This window comes from Macrotis lagotis, chromosome 4, assembly GCF_037893015.1.
Source record: "Macrotis lagotis isolate mMagLag1 chromosome 4, bilby.v1.9.chrom.fasta, whole genome shotgun sequence".
Lineage (NCBI taxonomy): Eukaryota > Metazoa > Chordata > Mammalia > Peramelemorphia > Peramelidae > Macrotis > Macrotis lagotis.
The window spans coordinates 172,686,590-172,708,669 of NC_133661.1; the positions used below are offsets into that span (position 1 = coordinate 172,686,590).

General features: G+C 32.6%; 1 protein-coding gene across 1 annotated transcript in view; it reads left to right on the plus strand.

Annotated features, from left to right (window-relative positions):
• The window catches only part of DMXL2 (Dmx like 2), a 100,056-nt gene that overhangs the window by 35,087 nt on the left and 42,889 nt on the right, over positions 1–22,080 (plus strand). The window contains exons 11-18 of the mRNA XM_074234680.1: positions 1,574–1,684; positions 7,533–7,702; positions 9,077–9,174; positions 9,590–9,755; positions 11,973–12,237; positions 15,913–16,958; positions 17,262–17,453; positions 19,965–20,041. Coding sequence (XP_074090781.1) covers positions 1,574–1,684; positions 7,533–7,702; positions 9,077–9,174; positions 9,590–9,755; positions 11,973–12,237; positions 15,913–16,958; positions 17,262–17,453; positions 19,965–20,041 — 2,125 coding nt within the window. The remainder of the gene's footprint in view (positions 1–1,573; positions 1,685–7,532; positions 7,703–9,076; positions 9,175–9,589; positions 9,756–11,972; positions 12,238–15,912; positions 16,959–17,261; positions 17,454–19,964; positions 20,042–22,080) is intronic.

The window sequence follows — 22,080 nt, forward strand, 5'->3', positions numbered from 1 at the left end:
AGCTGGAAAAAAAGGATCTTATGATCTGTTAACAAATTCCTCTACTTCCAGACATGCTCAAGCTTAATATGTTTATAATAATTATCTCATAACTCAAAATTTCAAGAGAAATTGATTCAACTATATTTTAATATCTTGTTTCAGTGCCTCAATTTAGAAAGCTCTTCATTGCCTTTAATATGTTCATTCATAATGAGCATTTTTGCATCTTATTTAAGAAATGAATGTAAAGGTAAATTACTTCTGCTGCCATCCATACATACTAGTCTCTTCAGTATATTATTTAATTCTCTGTGTCCTCTTTTTTAGGTTTGAGAATATCTCTCTCTCAAGATATATATATACATATACATATATATGTGTGTATATATATATATATATATATATATATATATATATATATATACTAATAAACCAAAAGCTTTTGCTACATAGATTTGTTTTTCCTTTTTGTCATAACTAAAGAAATTAGGCATATTGAAATCTTGAAGAAATATTTTAAGTTTCTGATAGAAAATTATGTTATCATCAAATAGCCATGTCACAAATAGTATGCTGGGTGTCCTGAAAGTCTTAGTGCATTTTGAAGTTTTTTTTTTTTTTTAAATACTTTTAAAATAACTTTAATACTAAGCTTTTAATAGCTTTAAAATGCTATAACAAAACTTTTGAACACTCTGAATTGTAAAGAAGACTGATAAAATGATTGTCACAGCATTTTCACATGACAGCCATATATTTTCCTCTTTTTTTCAGCCTCCCCCCACCCCAACTATTGACTTATTAGTAAAATATGCCTAAACTTTGTCTTTCCAGTGGTGGTGATGAATATGATGAACTAGCCATACTTTGCCTAGTTTCACCTGAAACTAGTGGTGTGTCATGTATGGGATTGCTATTTATTAGATCTTTGATTATGGTAAAGAATATTTCAATACGTAAAACTAATTTTTCTGTGTTCAAATTCCAAATCTTGACTTCAGTAGCACCATACTATTAACTAGAATAAGCAGTTTAGGTAGCTATTTTTACTGAAGAAGATATGATAGATATGGAAAATCATCTTAATTTGAGATGTTTCATTTTAGGCTCTTCTAAACTTGGAGAAAACATTATTTTTAATAACAGAAATATAGTCTATTTGTTGCCAGCATGGATTTTAAAGGTTGCAACTTAATTTTCATTTACTATGTGCTTTAATTGCCCACATATTGTCATTTTTCTTAACTAGTTTTATCAGAGTAGCAGGAATTTTTAAAAAATTTTATTTATTTAAGGCAGTGGGGTTCAGTGACTTGCTCAAGGTCACACAGATAGGTAATTATTAAGTATCAGGTTGGATTTGAACTCAGGTCCTCCTGACTAGGGTTGGTGCTCTATCCACTGTGTCACTTAGCTGCCCTGAGTAGCAGGACTTTTAAGGAATATATCCCAAGTGTTTATTACCAAATGATGTATTTAAAAGTTTTGTTATTATTTATAAAATTAACGATGGATGCTAATTTTTATGTTTCTTAACATTTGCAATAATTTGGTCTCATTTCTTCAAATATGTTTTTCTTCTCACCTTTAGGAAGAGATACATTAGATGAATGTGGATTGAGATATTTGTTGGCAATGAGATTGCACACATGCCTTTTGACATCATTACCTCCTTTATATCGAGTACAACTACTTCATCAAGGTATTCATTTGTGACTTAAAATATTGTAACTTTGGCATAAGTTTAGTGTTTAAGTAGTTATATTCACGTGAAAATAGTTATAGTTATGTATATGCAAATACTTCCTGTTGACTTTAAAGTCAATGTTAATAAACATGGAGCTTGGTGTAGTGCCTAATTCCTATACTTAAAGAGATTAAAAAAACTCAGTATCTCATCATGAGGTTCAGAAGATTTGAATTATTGTAAAAAATCCCAGACTTTTTAGATTTCACTGTAATTCCATCCTCACACACATGAACTATACTGCCTTTTGTGGTTTGTATGGTGTTTTAGTAACAAGCAATTAACAGCACTCTCTTATCACAAAATGAGTATTTTAATATATAAGTAGTCAGTTTTCAGCACTATTTTTATCAGTACTCATCTGTGATTCCTTTTTTGAGGAGTAGCCTGTTGTATAGTGAAATTATATGTTAGACTTTGAGCCCAAATACCTACATTTAAATCTTCTAGATTAAAAATTAGAAATTTAGAAATTCAAGATTCTGCTAAGGAAGACTTAACACAAGGTTGATTAATTTTGTCCTTTGAATTATAATTTTTTAAATATCAGAAAACAATGTATTGGAATATTGTTATAATGAGTGCTATTTGTAATTTCTTGTGCATAAATTTAGTGATAGAGAATTGGTTAAATAAAATCTTGCCAGAGTTTTAAGGAGTATAAAAAATGAATTATCTTTTTACGAAGTACATTTTATTGACCATCTTTTGTTTTTACATTTTCTACATTTCCTGATGTATCCTTCGCTCTATCCAACCAGAGAGCTAGTTCTTACAAAAATGAATAACAAAAGGGGGAAAAAAGATAAGTGAAACTAACCAAAATATTGGAAAACCTATCCTCTGTCACCTACACTGTCTTCTAAGTTTTTAAAAAACTACAAACTGGGTATAGGTATTACTAAAAATTCTTTTTGTCTTTTTCTAAGCTGATATCAAAAGTAAAATCCACTGTGTCACTGGACTGAATCTGGTACAACCCAGATTCAAGAAAAAAATTCTGAAAGAAGATGATCATCCATCAAATTGTATTTCAGTCTTTAGCATGGAAAATATGAATAAAATCTTTAAAAATGTAAAAGTTACCATTTTTTTGTAATGCTAATCATAAGATCATTTAAAAACTTTTTAAATGAGAACATGAAATGTTAATTGATTGGGACTTTTTAACTACATGTGAATTCTGCCATATTAGAGAAAATTTTTGAAAATAAATGTTATTAATGACTGACAGATGGGAAAGCTTGTACTTAGTTGTCTTAAACCATTTCTTTCCTTCTAGAATGAGTTCTGAAAGGTGATTATCAGACTGTTCCTGATCTTGTTTTTGTTTCTAAGCTCTTTTTTTAATTATTCTTTTTTGGATGAATTACTTGGAATTGTTTCTGATAGATTTCTAATGAAGGAAATAATTAATTAGGCCCTATTTTATTATTTCAAGGTAAAGCCTTAAACTGTTGTCTTAGTCTAGAGCTAAAAATTCCCTAGCTCAAGCATCACCAGAAGTCTGTTTGTAGACTCATAAGTTCTTTTTAAAAGTCCAAATCTAGGGTAGAACCAGGCTTGGAGGTTCACTTGTGACTTTTGATTATAATACATTTTATTCCCTTCTAAAATCACAAGTATTCTCAAATGTATTATTTTTTGTTATATTTTAAATAAGAAAATAAACAGTCAGGGCGGCTAGGTGGCGCAGTGGATAAAGCACCAGCCCTGGAGTCAGGAGAACCTGGGTTCAAATATGGTTTCAGACACTTAATAATTACCTAGCTGTGTGGCCTTGGGCAAGCCACTTAACCCCATTTGCCTTGCAAAAACCTTTAAAAAAAAAAAAAGAAAGAAAGAAAAGAAACAGTCATATGTGCAGCAAAACATGAGGGATTTATAATATAAAGGAATACATTTCCCTTTCAAGAAAGCCTTTATAGGGGGTGGCTGGGTGACACAGTGAATAGAGCACCGGCCTTGGTCAGGAGTACCTGAGTTTAAATTTGGCCTCAGACACTTAATATTACCTAGCGGTGTGGCCTTGGGCAAATCACTTAGCCCCATTGCCTTGCCAAAAAAAAAAAAACCCTTAAAAAAAAAGAAAGCCTATATAATAAATACTGTACATTGTGTTCAAAATTGTCCATCTTTTCTTTGTTTATTTGTTGATTTTCTTTTTTTTCTGCTATGCACTGTTTATTTTTTCCCTCACTACCTCCTTCCTTCCCAATTAAGCATATTTATATTTACATACACATATATACAGTCATAAACACATAGACTCATACATCCATGTATAGACATATATAGACATTTATATATACATACATAATATATATGTATATATATATATATATATATATATACATACATACACACCATATGTCCACATACCCACATCTATATACATACCATATTTCCCCATGTATAATAAGATGCTCCCATGTATAAGATGCATCTTAATTTTGGGGCCCAAAATTTGAAAAAAATGTATTACATAAAATTATTGAACTCGTTTTATTCATCTTAAAATTCATATAACTCCTCATCACTGTCAAAACTCTCATCCATTAGCTTGTCCTAATCTGTGAATCACTGCCTTAGAAGAGTCTCTGACTATAAAAGCAAGTGAGAAAAAGCAGGAAGTGCAAGTAAAAAAAAGATGCTCCCAGTTTTTAGACCCTGAATTTTTCAAAAACGGGGTGCGTCTTATACATGGGGAAATACAATAGATAAATAAATACATATACATGTTTGTAGATATTTAAGTATTGGATGTGTGTGTATCTCTCCTTTTATAGCATTTCCTGAAAGTACCAGCTCCTCCTTACCTCTCAAAGTTTATTTCTACTCACTACCTTGCCCTCCTATTCCTTAATTTATTGCCCTTCCAAGAATCCCTCCCTTATACATCCTTCTATAACTCCTCTCCCCACTGATTTACATACTTTCCTATATAACCTCTTATCCTATTCCCTTACTCTCTAACTCAGTACCCTCCCCATTCCCTCTTCAATTCTTCCTGAATTTAAAAGACTCGTATACCCTTCTATCTCTGTAAATTCCTCTGTATCAGTTCTTTCTCTCACATCTCATTTGTATAAGAAGAAAATCCTTTTTTTTAAAAAAAAATCTTTTCCAGTGAGATTTAACTTTCAAGAATTCCATTCTACTCAATTCTGCTCTAATTTTTCCTTCAAATTATCCAATTAAAAATAACAATCTTGTCCAGTTTTCATTTCCATTTCTAGATAGTAAACAATTTGTCCTTATCGAGTCCTTTGGAATTAGTCTTTATGTTTACCTTATAGTTCTCTTGGTTCTTGTAGGTCAAATTTCCTATTAAGTTCAGGTTTTTCTGTTATAAAGTCCTGAAAGTCTGACAGATCATTGAATGTCCATTTTTTCGTTTGGGATTATGCTTAACTTTGTTGTGTATGATATTTTCAGCCACAACCCCAGATCTTTTACTCTTTGATTTGAAGTGTTCTAAGACCTGCAGTCTTTTAAAATAGCCATTGCTAGGTCTTGTGTAATTCTAATTGTGACACTGTCATATTTAAGTTGTTTTTTTCTTGTTGCTCTTAATATTTTTTCCTTTATGTGGGAGTTTTAGAATTTAGCTATGGTTGTGCTATCAGTGAATTTTTTCTATTTCTACTACTATTTTTATTTTTTTTCAGGACAATATTCTTTTTTGGGGAGGGTTAGGTTTTTTGCAAGGCAAATGGGGTTAAGTGGCTTGCCCAAGGCCACACGGCTAGGTAATTATTAAGTGTCTGAGACCAGATTTGAACCCAGATACTCCTGAGTCCAGGGCCAGTGCTTTATCCACTACATCACCTAGCCGCCCCGACAATATTCTTTAAAAAAAAATTTTTTATCAGGACAGTAGCCTTTAATTATTTCTTGTATTATTGTATCAGGACTATTTTTTATAACTTTCAGTTCAATTATTCTTATGTTTTCTTGATATGTTCTCTTATGAGATGTTTCACATTCTCTTCTATTTTTCATTCTTTATATTTTATTATTTCTTGGTTTCTTAAAACTCCCCATGCCCAATTCTAATTTTCAGAGTCATTTTCTTCCTTAAGATTTTTGATTTCCTTTTCCACTTGATTTACTTTCTTTTCAAAATCTTCTTGTTTTCTTGGATTGTTCTTTTCCTCAGTCTCTCTTATTTGGTTTTTAAAGACTTTTTTTTGAATACTTCTATGAATTCTTTTTAATCAGGTAGCCATTTTATATTACCCCTTGGGGTTAGGAGAGGCTTTTTTTGCTTTAATATCTTCCTCTGAAAATGAACCCTGGTCCTTTCTATTCCCATAATAATTGTGCTTGGTTGGATTCTTTCCCCTTTGCTATTTTTAAGGTTGTTTTTTAAAAGCAGCTTATTATATTTCCCTCTAGTCCTGCAGGATGGGGGATGGTGCCTCTGGCCTCAGGAGCTTTGTCCTGAGCCTAAACCTCTACACTCCTTTCCTCCTCCAAGTCACAATTGAGGCCCCTCAGCACAACTTACTAGAAATGATCTTACTCCCTGAGAACCCGTCAGTGGCTATAACTTTCAGTTCACCTCTGATGTCTGTAATAAAGACCAAGAATTCAGTTCTCCTGTAAATGTCTCTAGCCAGCAACATTCCTGGGTCGCTGTTTCTGCACCCCCTCACTGGGTGTGTGTGCTAGTTCCTTCTTGTCCTGGATGGTGTCTGAGCAGCACATCTGGGCCTGGGGTTCCTTTTCAGCAGAGGGTCCCTTTCTTCCCAGCTGGACCCCCTACTGTGTGGGACCTGAGATTCCTGTGACTGAGAAAAGGTTTCTCCTAACCTGGCTGGCCCTAGGGTTACTTCTCCTGTAGTTTCAGGAAGCTCGCTTGGAGGTGGTTACACTTCAATTCAGCTGAATCTGCTTCCTTGGGATCTTTATTTGGATCTTCTCTGGCTGTCCCTGGAGGACTGTTCTGCCCCAGATCTTGTTTTTGCCACTCTACATACACCCTGAGGTGCTTTTTTGACTAGTTTGTGGAGGAAATCTGAAGAACTTGGAATTTTCTGACCTATTCCACCATTTTGTTCAAATATGTAATTAAACAGTTGTAAAAATGAAAGCAAAATAGATTCAATAACTTAAACCTATGACATTTTTGCTCATTATTTATTTATGATTTATTAAAATAAAGACTTTCAGCTTTGAATTATGTAGAAGTTGATATATCTTTGCCTTATTCTACTAGTGATAAATGCTGCATGGTTAGGATGGGTGAAGATGGGAATAACTCAGTATTTGTGTAGGAAAATGAAGTAAAATAGTACCCACCCAGGTGACTTTATTGGAATAATTCTAGGATATACTTGCATAGTAAGTGGCTTTTTCGTGTAGTTTAGTTTATATTACTTTAATGTAGTTTAGTTTATATTACTTGAAAGTTTACTGTCTTTACTATAGTTCTGTTCAAATATTTTCCCTTCCAAATGATTAGTGTGTGTGTGTGTATTTTTGAAGACCCAACAGTTTTCATCTGATGTTGGAAAAGCTAGGTATTTTTGTGACAGATTCCTTACTCCTGACATTTAGATAAAGGAAGTTTATAGTTACAGTTTATTGTTAATCTTTCCCATTTGAACTGGTTTTGAAATGATATGATGAATGAATAAATGAATAATAAAAGGAACCTTAAAATAGCAGTATTTTTTATTTGATGGTGGTTTTTGATCTATGGTAATTTTGAATATATATATTTTGTGTGTGTTTGTGTGTGTGTGTGTGTGTGTGTGTGTGTGTGTGTATGTGTGTATTGTTTGATGTCTTTTAGGTGTGTCCACATGTCACTTTGCCTGGGCTTTTCATTCTGAGGCTGAGGAGGAACTAATTAACATGATTCCTGCTATACAGCGAGGAGATCCTCAGTGGTCTGAATTAAGAGCTATGGGGATAGGTTGGTGGGTCAGGAATATCAACACACTTCGAAGGTGCATTGAAAAGGTAATTTATTTAAGGAATATTAATATAGCACTGAATATATGGCATATTTTGGGGGTAAAAAAAATCTACATTTCTGAGGGAAATGCAGCTTACATTGAGAATTTGAACTTCTTGTTGGGAAGATCCAGAATTTTATTTTATCTCTAAGCTGTTAGAGATTGTGAAACATATTGCAAGGTAAGTACTTGAATATTTTTTTTTTTAAAAAGGCTTTTCTGACTTGATTCTGTAACTCATTTCTGTTCTGCTTATTTTTGGAGAGAGAGAAAGAGAGAGAGTGCAAGCGAGTGAGAGTGGGAAGTTTTGTGTGTGTGTGTGTGTGGTGTGTAGTTGATAAAACTTTGGGACATATTTTTATATATAGATCAGCACAGTTCTTTTTTGTAAAGACAGGCATGTCTACCTTTAAGAAAAGTTGGCTAAAAATGTAGACCTGCAATATATAAACTAGGTGGCAATTGTTATTTTACAAAAAGATTTTTCACTTCAAAGGAAGACCTCTGCATAGTTATTTTAAAATAGCATATTTTTTGTGTTCATTTAAATTAATTTTACAAAAATATTTTGGGAACATAATATGTTGCATAAAGCAAGACACTTATTTTCATGTTACTCTGGGGCCTATGATTTCCATATATATGGGAATGTCTGCCAGGGATGCACATTGCATACTGTTTTTTTCTTTTATACTGTTCTTCTTTGTGTTCTCCTAGAGGTTGTTCATAAAGTGTTTACTTATTTCCCAGTAATTTGCAAACCATTCTATATTTTTGTGTATTGTAATAAGTTATGGTAAAAAATTGGGGTTGGTTCCAATATTTTGTGTTGAATTGGATATGTATAATTTAGTCATTTATTATTTGAAACAGAATCCTAAACTATTATTGGGAATTGTGTATTTGTAATACTTGAGATTCGTACTGTGCCTACACATTGAATTTATAATTTATAATTTATAAGCTCTAAAGAGGCACACTAGGTTGTTTGAGGTTGCTTGTTCAAAGAAATTGCTAATTTAATGTGACATGGGGATATGAAATGTAGTTCATGACTGAAATGTACTAGAGAAGGGCAAGATGTATTTCTTTTTCCTTTAAAGATAGTTTTTTTTCGAAGGACTTAAATACCAGTGTTTGCAAGGCAATGGGGTTAAGTGACTTGCCCAAGGTCACATAGCTAGGTAATTATTGTCTGAGGTCAGATTTGAACTCAGGTCTCCTTACTTCAGGACTGCTGCTCTGTCCACTGTGCCACCTAGCTGCCCCTACTATTTGGAACTTTATTGAAAAATTCTACCCTTTCTTTCTCTGTCAGAATATTTTTCAACCTTGAACTTTCTTAGAATTGAACATTTTTATTTTGCTTATTCATTAGGTCGCTAAAGCATCTTTTCAGAGGAACAATGATGCCTTGGATGCTGCATTATTTTACCTTGCTATGAAGAAGAAAGCGGTGGTGTGGGGCTTGTTTAGGTATGTCACAATTATATGTTCCATGAAAACAGGGTTTCTTTGAGTGTGAGGCTTGGATGTTTTGGATTCAGTTTTGTCAGTTACCTCACTATGAACGTGAATATCATTTTACTTTATTGCCTCTTAGCGTCCTCATTTTTGGATTGAGTATAAAATCTGTTTTAACCTATATTAAAACTCTTGTTCCAAAGATAATGAGTTTTGTAAAAGTTCTCTGAAAAGGTAGCACATGTTAGAAGAATGTGAAATACTAACTTTCTGCATCAGAAAAATTCAGGAAGCAAAGAGAGGCCTAAAAGAGTATCTATTTATTTATTTGTAGAGTTTTTTGTTTTTTTTCCAAATTCCATTGTTGACATAAATTAGGACTCTGAATGAAACAATATGTATAAATTTGTTTTAAACTATTTTGTAGGTCACAACATGATGAAAAAATGACTGCATTTTTCAGCCACAATTTTAGTGAAGATAGGTGGCGTAAGGCTGCTTTAAAAAATGCCTTTTCCTTATTAGGAAAACAACGTTTTGAACAGTCCGCAGCCTTTTTCCTGTTGGCTGGTTCTTTGAAAGATGCCATAGAGGTATGTATGATACTTTTTTCAATAAAAACATACTTTATTAAGAAAAATAACCAACCGGGGCGGCTAGGTGGTGCAATGGATAAAGCACCGTCCCTGGAGTCAGGCATACCTGGGTTCAAATCCGGTCTCAAACACTTAATAATTATCTAGCTGTGTGGCCTTGGGTAGGCCACTTAACCCCATTTGCCTTGCAAAAACCTTAAAAAAAAATAACCAACCACATTTACTAACTAATTATCAGAATGGAAAGAGATCTCATTTTTCAAAAGTAATTTTGTTTTAACTATCATAAATATATTTGAAAAACTACTTGTTCTTCTAAAATCAGGGCTATTTGCACTAAGTTTCACAACCACTCAATCATATAACTCAATTAAATAGTCTTTTATGTTGTCTTCCCCCATTAGACTGTAAGTCTGAAAACAGGGACTGTCTTTTATTCTTTGATTACCTTTCTTTGTATTTTGAGCATTTAATATCTGTCTGATTTATAGTAGCTTAATAAATGACTGCTGTCTGTTAAAAAAAGCCCATTTTGTTTTAAAGTATACCTGTCTTTCACTCATTTAAATTTTCAGATTAATCTTTGTTAGCAAAGAACCTATCAAAAAGACCAAATTTGATGAAAATAGACAGACTCTTAAAAAACCCATCTGTGTCTACTTTTTCCCATTTTCCATAAAAGTAGAATGTCTCAGAAACTATCCCATCTTTTTTAGAGTGACTACCAGGTGAACAATATAGGTAGAATAAAAAAGGAATCTGGGGAAGCTCAATTTTTCTCAGTTTGCTAAAACTTAATTTTGCTCAATTTGAACAATTTCTCATCTAAAGAAATACATCATTTTCTCTGTTAAAGTATGAATGCATTCATAAATCCATTTAACCAATACCAGACTTTTTCTATATGTACTGTGAATGAGTAGGACTTGAAGTGACTGCTTTTTTCATTCTGAGTATCTGTAGTAATAACTACAGTCAAAATGATCAAGCAGTGAACTGCAGAATGATATATTTTATTTTATTTTATTTTTTTTAGATTTTGTTTTTTGCAAGGCAATGGGGTTAAAGTGGCTTGCCCAAGGCCACATGGCTAGGTAATTAAGTGTCTGAGGTCGGATTTGAATTCAGGTACTCCTGACTCCAAGGCCGGTGCTCCATCTACTGCGCCACCTAGCTGCCCCCTGAATGATATATTTTAAAAGATGAATTAGAGGCCACAATCCTGAAAGATCATAGAATGGGCCGTTTTGAAAGAACATCACTCTTCAGAAGTTCAGCATTGTTTTTCTGAAGAGGCATTATTGTTGAGGATATAGAGTCTGAGGACCTGGTTTCACTTTCTGGTTTAGCCCCTTCATACCTTTGTAGATCATTGGCAAGTCAGTTATGCTCTTTGGGGCTCACTGGTAAAACATTGGGTGTTGGAGTATGGGACATCTTGAGTTTCTTTCAAACTCATAACTTGTAAATAAATATAGATCAAATAATGACATGATTATTGACTTCTTGGTTTATCTTACAGTAGTTTGAATGCTAAACAGCAACTTTCTTAATTATTGGTCTATTTCCAAATAAGACAGGGATTTCTTAAAATTTCATATTCCTGAGAACATCAAGGATATAGGTCCAGAACAGTGGAATGTTAAATTCACAGGTGCTAAAACTCTAATGATTATTAGGTTAACTTGTCCTAAAAAAATTGAAGTTAATAGTCATTTCAGACAGCAAACTCTTCCTTGGAAATATATTTTTTTAATTAGGTAATTTATCTCTCCTTCTGCTGTTTGTGTTTATATATTTTAATAGTTGATGATTATATTGGGAACTCCTTGGGAATTTAGAAATGTGTTTTTAGATGAAAATTATATAAATTTGCCTTTTTAATTTACATTATCCTGGGTTTTTAAAAATAAGTTTGACTCAGGCTTGTTAAATTTTTAGATTGCCAGATAATAATATTCACTATCTTGCTTAATCAATTATGTAAGTATTCCAACTTGACTTTTGATACAAAATAGTAAGATTGTTTTAATATCAATTAAGAATTTATTTAGTGCCTTATATGGATCATGCTTTCTACATGTCAGGCACTGTGCAAAGTTTTGATCCTGCAAAGAATAGCCAAAAAAGAATGTTTACATTCAATGTATCAGCAAGAGATATAAATTCCCTTAAAACCAATGTTTAGGAATTTTAAAAATTATTTATTTACAGGTGTGTCTTGAAAAAATGGAAGACATTCAGCTAGCCATGATTATTGCTCGTTTGTATGAATCTGAATTTGAGACATCATCCACCTACATATCCATCCTATATGAAAAGATTTTGGGTTGTCAGAAAGATAGTTCAGGATTCAATTGTAGTAGATTACATCCTGATCCCTTCCTGCGTAGTCTTGCCTATTGGGTAATGAAAGACTATACAAGGGCTTTGGATACACTATTGGAACAAACACCAAAGGAAGAAGATGAAAATCAAGGTGAGAAGTTTTTTAAAAATATTTTGTATTGTGAGACCAAAAAGTAAATTATGGCCAAACTTATTTTCTATCTTGGAGAAATTTTGTCATATGTCTGATAACTCATCATCTTTGAATTAGCCATTATCAAGGACCATAAATTTAAATAATAGTGTTTAGTATTAGGCCACTTCTTAATCTTTGGTTTTTCTTTTTTCTTCCTCTTCCTCTATTCTACAGCCCTAACCTAGTTAGAGAACTGGTTGAGATCTGCTTTTTTTTCCTTTGTATACTCACTCATGATAAGAGTATTTCATATTTTTCATATAATTTCATATAAACATCATATACATATCTACATCCAGATACACACACACACACACACACACACACACACACACACACACAAACAAATTCTTATTTTTGCCTTTACTCGTTGTATTAGAAGAAAGCACATAACCTCTTTGTAGGTTTCCAGAGGATTTTGTTGCTATAAATATGGGAAAATAGAGATTTTTCAATTTTTTTAATTTTCAATTTTTTTTATTATAAAGATTTTATGTTTTTTGAGTTTTACAGTTTTCCCCCTAATCTTACTTCCCTGCCCCCCACCCCCCACAGAAGGCAATTTGCCAGTCTGTACATTGTTTCCATGGTATACACTGATCCAAATTGAATGATGAGAAAGAAAGCATATCCTTAAGGAAGAAACATAAAGTATAAGAGATAGCAAGATCAGACAATAAGATATCACTTTTTTTTCTAAATTAAAAGTAATAGTCCTTGTTTTTTGTTAAAACTCTACAGTTTTTTCTCTACAGACGGTATTCTCCATCACAGACAGCCCACAAATATCCCTGATTGTTGCACTGATGGAATGAGCAAGTCGCATCAAGATTGATCATTACCCCCATGTTGCTGTTAGGATGTACAGTGTTTTTCTAGTTCTGCTCATCCCGTTCAGCATCAGTTCATGCAAATCCCTCCAGGTTTCCCTGAATTCCCATCCCTCCTGGTTTCTAATAGAACAATAGTGTTTCATGACATACATATACCACAGTTTTCTAAGCCATTCCCCAATTGAAGGACATTTATTTGATTTCCAATTCTTTGCCACCACAAACAGAGCTGCTATGAATATTTTTGTACAAGTGATGTTTTTACCCTTTTTCATGATGTCTTCAGGGTAGAGACCCAGTAGTAGTATTGCTGGATCAAAGGGTATGCACATTTTTGCTGCCCTTTGGGCGTAATTCCAAATTACTCTCCAGAAAGGTTGAATGAATTCACAGGTCCACCAGCAGTGTATTAGGGTCCCAAATTTCCCACATCCTTTCCAACATTGATCATTGTCCTTTCTGGTCATATGGGCCAGTCTGAGAGATGTGAGGTGGTACCTCAGAGAATCTTTAATTTGCATTTCTCTAATAATTAATGATTTAGAGCAATTTTTCATATGACTATAGATTGCTTTGATTTCCTTATCTGTAAATTGCCTTTGCATATCCTTTGACCACATGCCATTTGGAGAATGGTAATTTTTTAAAATTTGACTCAGTTTTCTGTATATTTTAGAAATGAGTCCTTTGTCAGAAATACTAGTTGTAAAAATTGTTTCCCAATTTACTACATTTCTTTTGATCTTGGTTACAGTGGTTTTTCTGTGCAAAAGCCTTTTAATTTAATATAAGTGAAATCATCTAGTTTGTTTTTAGTGATGTTTTCCATATTTTCCTTAGTCATAAACTGCTTCACTTTCCATAGATCTGACAGGTAAACTAGTCCTTGATCTTCTAATTTGCTTATAGTATTGTTTTTTATGTCTAAATTCTGTATCCATTTTGATCTTATCTTGGTATAGGGTGTGAGGTGTTGCTCTAATCTAAGTTTCTTCCATACTAATTTCCAGTTTTCCCAGCAGTTTTTATCAAAGAGAGGTTTTTATCCCAGTAGCTTTGGGTTTATCAAATAGCAGATTACTATAATCATTTCCTGCTATTGCACCTACTCTATTCCACTGGTGCACCACTCTGTGTTTTTAACCAATACCAGACAGTTTTGATGGCTGATGCTTTTTAATATAATTTTAGATCTAGTAGGGCTAAGCCACCTTCTTTTGCACTTTTTTTCATTGAATCCCTGGAAATTCTTGATTTTTTATTTCTCCATATGAATTTACAACTTTTTCTAACTCATTAAAGTAATTTTTTGGAATTTTGTTATTGCATTAAACAGGCAGTTCAATTTTGGTAGAATTGTTATTTTTATTATATTAGTTCTACCTATCCATGAGCAGTTGATGTTAGCCCAGTTATTTAAATCTGATTTTATTTGTGTGAGAAGTGTTTTGTAATTGTTTTCAAAAAGTTTCTGAGTCTGCCTTGACAAATAGACTCCCAAGTATTTTATATTGTCTGCAATTACTTTTAATTGTATTTCTCTTTCTAGCTCTTCCTGCTGTATCTTGCTAGTCATATATAGAAAAGTTGAGGATTTATGAGGGTTTATTTTTATATCCTGTGACTTTGCTAAAGTTGCTAAATGTTTCCAGTTGTTTTTTTAGATGATTTTTGGGGATTCTCTAGGTATACCATCATGTCATCTGCAAAGAGTGAGATTTTATCTCTTCCGCCCCAATTCTAATTCCTTCAGTTCCTTTTTCTTCTCTTATTGCTGAAGCTAACATTTATAATACGATATCGAATAGTAGTGGTGATAATGGGCATCCTTGTTTCACCCCTGATATTATTTGTAGCCTATTTCTCTTGAAACATTGACATAGTTGAGTGGGATTCCTACACCATTTTGGGATGTCCAAGCTGGAACCCTAGGGGAGTTTTGAGAATTCCAGTATTTCCTGGGAATTTTTTGACTACAGGCCCACATATACAATATGACCCAAATGATGAGTGTACAGTGACCTAAGGAAATCAGCATCTTATTTTGGACTAAGCCTGTTTGTCATGCTATAGTAGTTCCAGATAGACATTCTTGTGCTAAATTTATACAAAATCACAATGGAAGTTATATGTAGGCTGCCTTCTAAAATATTCCAAGTTAAGCATCTTCATATATATGATCTCATTGTATATTTGCATTAATTCTTTAAAGCCAGATAAGTCAAATGTGTAAATGAAGTTTAGGTTGCAATTTATTTAAATTCTTTTTGATGATTCAGCAGCTATTCATTGACAAAAATAAAGATGTTTGTGGGACTGACTGACTTTTTTTTTTGGATTTTTCCAAGGCAGTGGGGTTAAGGTTACACAGCTAGGTGATTATTAAGTGTCTGAGGTCAGATTTGAATGCAGGTCCTCTTGGCTCCAGGGCTGGTGTTCTATTCACTGTGCTACTTAGTTGCTCTGGGACTGAGTGACTCTTAATTAACTATGTGTTAACTTGATTGAATAGCCTTGAAAATATGAACTGTACTCTCATAAATCTCTTTTGTGGTAGGTAATTTAGTTTTTTAAAAAGTTTTACAAGGAAGAACAATTAATTTCTTTGAGAATGTAGTTTTCAATATCCTTTTGTTAGTTGGAAAAGCTTTCTGTTCATCATTTTGATACATCTTTATATTTGTAGAATATCAATTTATACAATCACAAATTAATTAAATGTTCTATACTTTAAAAGTTAATATGAAATTTTCATATTCTATTGAATAGAAATATGATATGTTTTTTATTTCCATAGTTATTATAAAATCTTGCAATCCCGCGGTATTTAGTTTTTACAACTACCTCCGGACCCACCCTTTGCTTCTTCGAAGAAACTTTGGCTCACCTGAAGGAACTTTAGCAACTTTAGGTCTCAAAAGTGAGAAAAATTTTGTTGGTAAAATTAACCTTATAGAGAGAAAATTATTCTTTACCACTGCAAATGCTCACTTTAAAGTTGGATGTCCTGTGTTAGCTCTTGAAGTCCTTTCTAAAATTCCAAAAGTAAGTAAGAAGACATGCTTTTCTGTGAACAAAGACCTCCTTGGGACTTCTGAATCCAAAGAGTGGAGTGAAAGAAGTCAAAGTGTTCCCTTAAGTTCAGCCAATGTGCAGTCATCTCAGTTTGATTGGGGTCAAACAACATTAAAGGTTGATGACGAGCCACTCACTCTTGATTGGGGTGAGGACCAAGATAGTTTGGAAGAGGAAGATGATGCCGGCATAGTAATGAAAAGTTCGGATTTGGAAAAAAGAAATGGAAGACAAGATCAGAAAATTTCAGATCCCAATATGTTACTAACCCCCCAGGAAGAGGAATCTCAAGAAAGTGACCCTGAGGTTGATGTGATTGCAGAACAGCTGAAATTCAGAGCGTGTTTAAAGATCCTTATGACTGAGCTTAGGACATTGGCTACAGGTTATGAAGTAGATGGAGGAAAACTCAGATTTCAACTCTACAACTGGCTGGAAAAAGAAATTGCTGCTATGCATGAAATATGTAATCATGAAACAACTGCTAAAGAATATCCCAGCAAAACATACTCAAAAATAGATGGTGATATCCTTGATTTTGAAGAAATAATGGACAAACCAGAAGTTGGTTCATATGAGCGCCACCAGTTAGAAAGACGAAGATTACAAGCCAAACGAGAACATGCTGAAAGGCGGAAGTTGTGGCTACAGAAAAACCAAGATCTTTTAAGAGTATTTCTTAGCTATTGTAGCCTTCATGGGGCACAAGGCGGTGGCCTAGCCTCAGTAAGAATGGAACTCAAATTTTTGCTTCAGGAATCGCAACAGGTATGACCATTTCTTAAATTTCCATTTTTTTCAGTTCAATAATTTGAGCATTTAATTAACTCTAGCCTTGTTTGGGGGGTTAAATGAATCAAATTCACTTCCTATAGTATTAAAAAGTCAAGACATTTATGCCAAAAATATTGGGTTTTTTAACCAAAAAATTCAGTTGAATTTCTATCAGTTAAAAATTTCTTGATTATAATTAGATTTCACCTGTCATCAGTAATGTTTGTCACATAGCTTATGCATGTTTTTATTAGTTTTTCTTTAATTTTAATTATTACTTTTCTAAAATTATAATAGGAAACCACAGTGAAGCAGCTCCAGTCTCCACTACCATTACCCACAACACTACCTCTGCTTTCTGCAAGTATTGCTTCAACAAAAACAGTTATAGCTAATCCTGTATTATATCTAAATAATCACATCCATGATATCCTTTATACTATTGTTCAGATGAAAGTGCCACCACATCCCAATATTGAAGATGTGAAGGTAATGCAAAGTTTATTTATCATTTTATCTCTTAATTTTATATATTTGTATATGTATGTATAAATTATATTATCAATTTACATTATTAAATTGCTTTAAGATATTAAAAATTTAAATCGCAAATAATTGCAAAAAAATCAAAAAAAGACTTTAGGAACATTCTGAATGAAACAATTTAATTTGTAATAAGAAAAATTTAATTTTAGTGAAAGTAATTTAATGCTCAATAGTTAGCTTAAAACTACACTTAAGACTTTTGGAACATCCAATGATGAGTGAGTGAGAGAGTGAGTGTGTGTGTGTATGTAAGACATTTTTTATATATACATACATATACATATATAAGCACACACTTTAATAATTATTTCCAATTAATTTCTAATTGTTTTCTAATTTGTCATATATTCCTTTCTAATTTCTCATGTATTCCTTTCTAATTTCTCATATATCCCTTTCAGTACTTCTTTTCTCTTTTGCTTCAAGATTGCTTGTCCATTAAATTTAATTTTAAAGTCAAGGATTTTGTTCATCTCTGAATATTTCTGGTAAAGTAGTATTCTCTCTTGAAGACAGAAAAAAACAGTTGACTAGTATTAATAGGTGTAGCAATCATTGATTCTTTGTCACTTATTAGACAGTTTCTATTTCTACTTTCTTTATTCTATATACTTGAGCTGTTCAGTTCTTTGAAGTGAAACACTAATTTATTAAACAAGTATGGTTGTTCTCATCCAGGCAAGTAAAATAATAGTGAGTGATTGGTTGGTTGGATTAGTATATCAAAAATGACTAATCTGTGAAAAGGAGCAAGCTTTCTTGGGTGTTATCTGCAATTCTTTGATTTCCTTCTGGTTCTGGAATATCTATACAATAATTAAGGAAAATTGGGCTTAGTTGACCATAGTACTGCCAGAATATAACCTTACTTTCCTACTCTGAGGAATTAAACAGCTGAATAATGCCAAGAACGAACAAGTTGCTGAGTAGGAATCTCAGAATTAACTAGGCTTCCCCTCAACTATTCTTTATTTAGAGCCCTGAATTCTCTTTTCTGGTCATATGAAAGAATCCTCTCTATGCATCTGCTGGTAAAATTCCTGGGAGAAGAATGTTTATCCACAAATTGGGGGCAAAGGGAATTTGCCACGTGCATAAATCAAAAATTTTGGTCAGCAGTTCAGTAAGATAGAAGTGATAGTTCTAACATTGACTGCAATTAATATGTTGGGGACCCCTTATCTATCTATGAGGGGGAGAATATATACTGAAAAGTTATAAAATGAATTAGTTTGTATTAATATTTAGTATAGTTAAATACAGTATAAAATAGTAGATATAGAACTGGCCTGGGAACCAGGAATACCTGGATTCAAATAATGCCTTTGACACATCCTGGCTGTGTTATCTTGATAAAGGAACCTAACATCTCAATGCTCTAATCAGCTCTTTAAGAATACAAGTTATATATGATTAACATAGAAATATGTTTAACATATATACTTGCTATCAAGGGGAGATGGGAGAAAAATGTGGAACTCAAAATTTTATTAAAAAACAATGTTGAAAACTATGTTTGCACATAGCTGGAAAAACAAACAAATAAAAAAATAAATAGTTAAAAAAAGTAAACAAGTTTTAGAAAAGGAATAACTCTGCATTGGTAAAGAGAATTTCCTTCCCATAAAGGAATAGCAGTTAGCATAGATATTTTTGATTATAATTATACTAGTTAGTTAAATAAGGAAAGAAGAGTTTGAAATTATATATAAAGATACAGTAAACATTCTAGGTCCTTACTGGTTTGAATATAACTTTCAAAAAATATCACAAAATTAGACTTCTTGAGCATCCCTAAAATACTAAAATTCTGTGATTCTAGAGAAATTGGTTTAGCCAAGTAATAGGATTCAAATTGATGTACTGATTCTAGTGGCTTTGAAATTTTATACTCCTTAGAACATTAGGATAGACTATTCTTTCAAATAAATTGCTCTACTTTTTGAAATGCTTTAAATCTTCTTTGGGCTATGAGTGCCATTTTCATACAGTTTGATATAAATATAATTTTCTAAATGGATTCAATCCTGCTGTTCTAAAAGTGAGGGTTTTTCCCCCCTCCATTTTCAGTGGTATTATCAGATCTGTTATTTTTAGCGTGGGGCATCTTCAGGGACAAGCCTGTATACTAAACCCAAAAATAATTTCCAGGTTCTGAAATTATTGTACTTTTTAAAATTTGTTGCCTTTAGAACATAGTAAGTTATTCATTCATACTTCAACTAATCTTTAGCATTAGTGAGAAGTGTCCCAATAGCATCAACATAGATTGATTAAAACAGTCCAAATTGTTGGGGAGTCTGGTTATCTTACTTAAATACATTCCTGTGTTACTAATCAAACTGTATTTATGACAACATTGGGAGTCTGTTTGGTTAATTTTTGGTCTCTAAGTATTTTACTGTTGCAAAGAAATGTTAGTACCAAATGTAATTCTGACTGTTTTGGTTTTAGGTGCACACACTTCATTCATTAGCAGCTTCACTTTCTGCATCTATTTACCAAGCATTATGTGACAGTCATAGCTACAGGTAAAAAACCCTAACCAAATAGCACTAATACTGATACACAAAAATAAAATTGAATGAAACTTCCAGAATTATGTTGTTATTATTATTTTTAATAAGATTTGGTGTCCTTATGTGTATTTTAACAAAGGATGGAGAATCAGAAGACAAGCGCCCTTTCATAGTTTTGTGTCATCGTTAATTTTACTTTATATCTTTGTATTTTTCCCATCAGAAACTGGTGTAGATATTTGATACATGACTTACTATCTAAATATAAATGATTATTTGGAAGTTTTTTATATGCTTTATTTTTTAAATTAACATTTAAAATTGACATCTCAGAGCTATTGTCTTTTATTTTAAAAGTTCCAAGAACAGACGGTTTAGAGAATGACAAAATAGCATTATGTGAAATTGAGTTTCACATTAATCACCAACTTTTGACATCTAGAAGGAAACTTATAAATACATAGAGTAAGCTGGATTTCATTTATATGGAAAATTATGAGACTTTTTCTGTATGTTTTATTAGAGCTTTTTATTTCATGTATTGATTTTAAATGGAAGTTACTTTTTGAAAAAAAATATTAAAATGACATTCTTTTAATTTAACTTAAAGATAAAATTTATATGATCTCAATAAGAAGAAATGAATGTTTCCATTTTTCAAGTGGTGTTCATTATTATTTGCATTCTTTAAATTCTGATGGTCAGGATATTGTAATTCCATAGAAATTAAATTACATGAATATATGGCCCAGATTTCATTTTTAAAATATTCATAAATGAGTCCTTCCTTGCTGGAATTCTTCAAGGGGAAAAGTCCAGGATATTGTGAGAGAATTCATAGTTAGATATAGTTAGAACATATAGTCTCTCTGGTTTCATCCAATTTTGAAATTCTCTGCATGATTTAAAGCAGGAGTTGACAAATTACAGTAGACTGTAGACCAAATTCAGACCTCCTTTTGTTTTTGTTCCACCCACAGTTTGGGGTATAGAATAAAAACTGACAATGGACTGGATTGGTCCTGAGGGTATCATTTGCTAAACACCTAATTTAAATTTTGAATAACTAAATGCTAGAAATAATAATTTTTGAAAAAATGTAAGAAATTTATATTTGTACAGTTTATTTCTTGAAAATATAGTGGTTTTTTTAAGTTTTTTTTTTTTTAGGCAAGGCAATGGGGTTAAAGTGGCTTGCCCAAGGCCACACAGCTAGGTAATTATTAAGTGTCTGAGGTCAGATTTGAACTCAGGTACTCCTGATTCCAGGGCCAGTGTTCTATCCACTGTACCACCTAGCTGCCCCAACAGTTTGTTTTTGTAAGTGCCATATATAGGACTGCTAATTCAGAATGATTTATATATTAACATTAACTTAATTAGACCATTTCTAAGCAAGATTAAATAAAAATTTCAAAATGCAGAAAAGATGTCTATATCTGTGAGGTCTCTTAATTATAAAGCATATTGACTTATTTCCCTTACTGGCCCAAATGGTGCCTATTAACAAATCAGTTTCGAGGCCAATAATTTCAGTTTTAAGGCAAGTTTATCAGACCAGAGTTTGAGTTGATCACCAGTGAATCAAGCTACTGGTGACCTATTACCTTTTCTAGCACTAAAATATAGCTGCTACAGAGAAATTATTTGCTGTCATTTTTATTTGAAGCTAAAATAGTCTTATTTTTACTTATTTATTTTAAGGTTTGTTTTTTTTTTTTGCAAGACAATGAGGTTAAGGCTTGCCCAAGACCACTAGGTAATTATTAAATGTCTGAGGCCAGATTTGAACTCAGGTACTCCTGACTCCAGGGCCGGTGCTCTATCCACTGTGCCACCTAGCTGCCCCGATAAAATATTTTTAAGACACAGTTCTCTCAAGATTCTATCCATTTTCAGTGTAAGGATAAACTTACTGCCCTTTTATTACTGCAAAATAGATTATTGGCTAAGAAATATACCAGAATGTGATAATTTGCTTTCTTTGTTAAGAATAAGTAGTATAAAGAATTTTAAAGTCATAAGATAACTTCCCATAATACTGTATATCC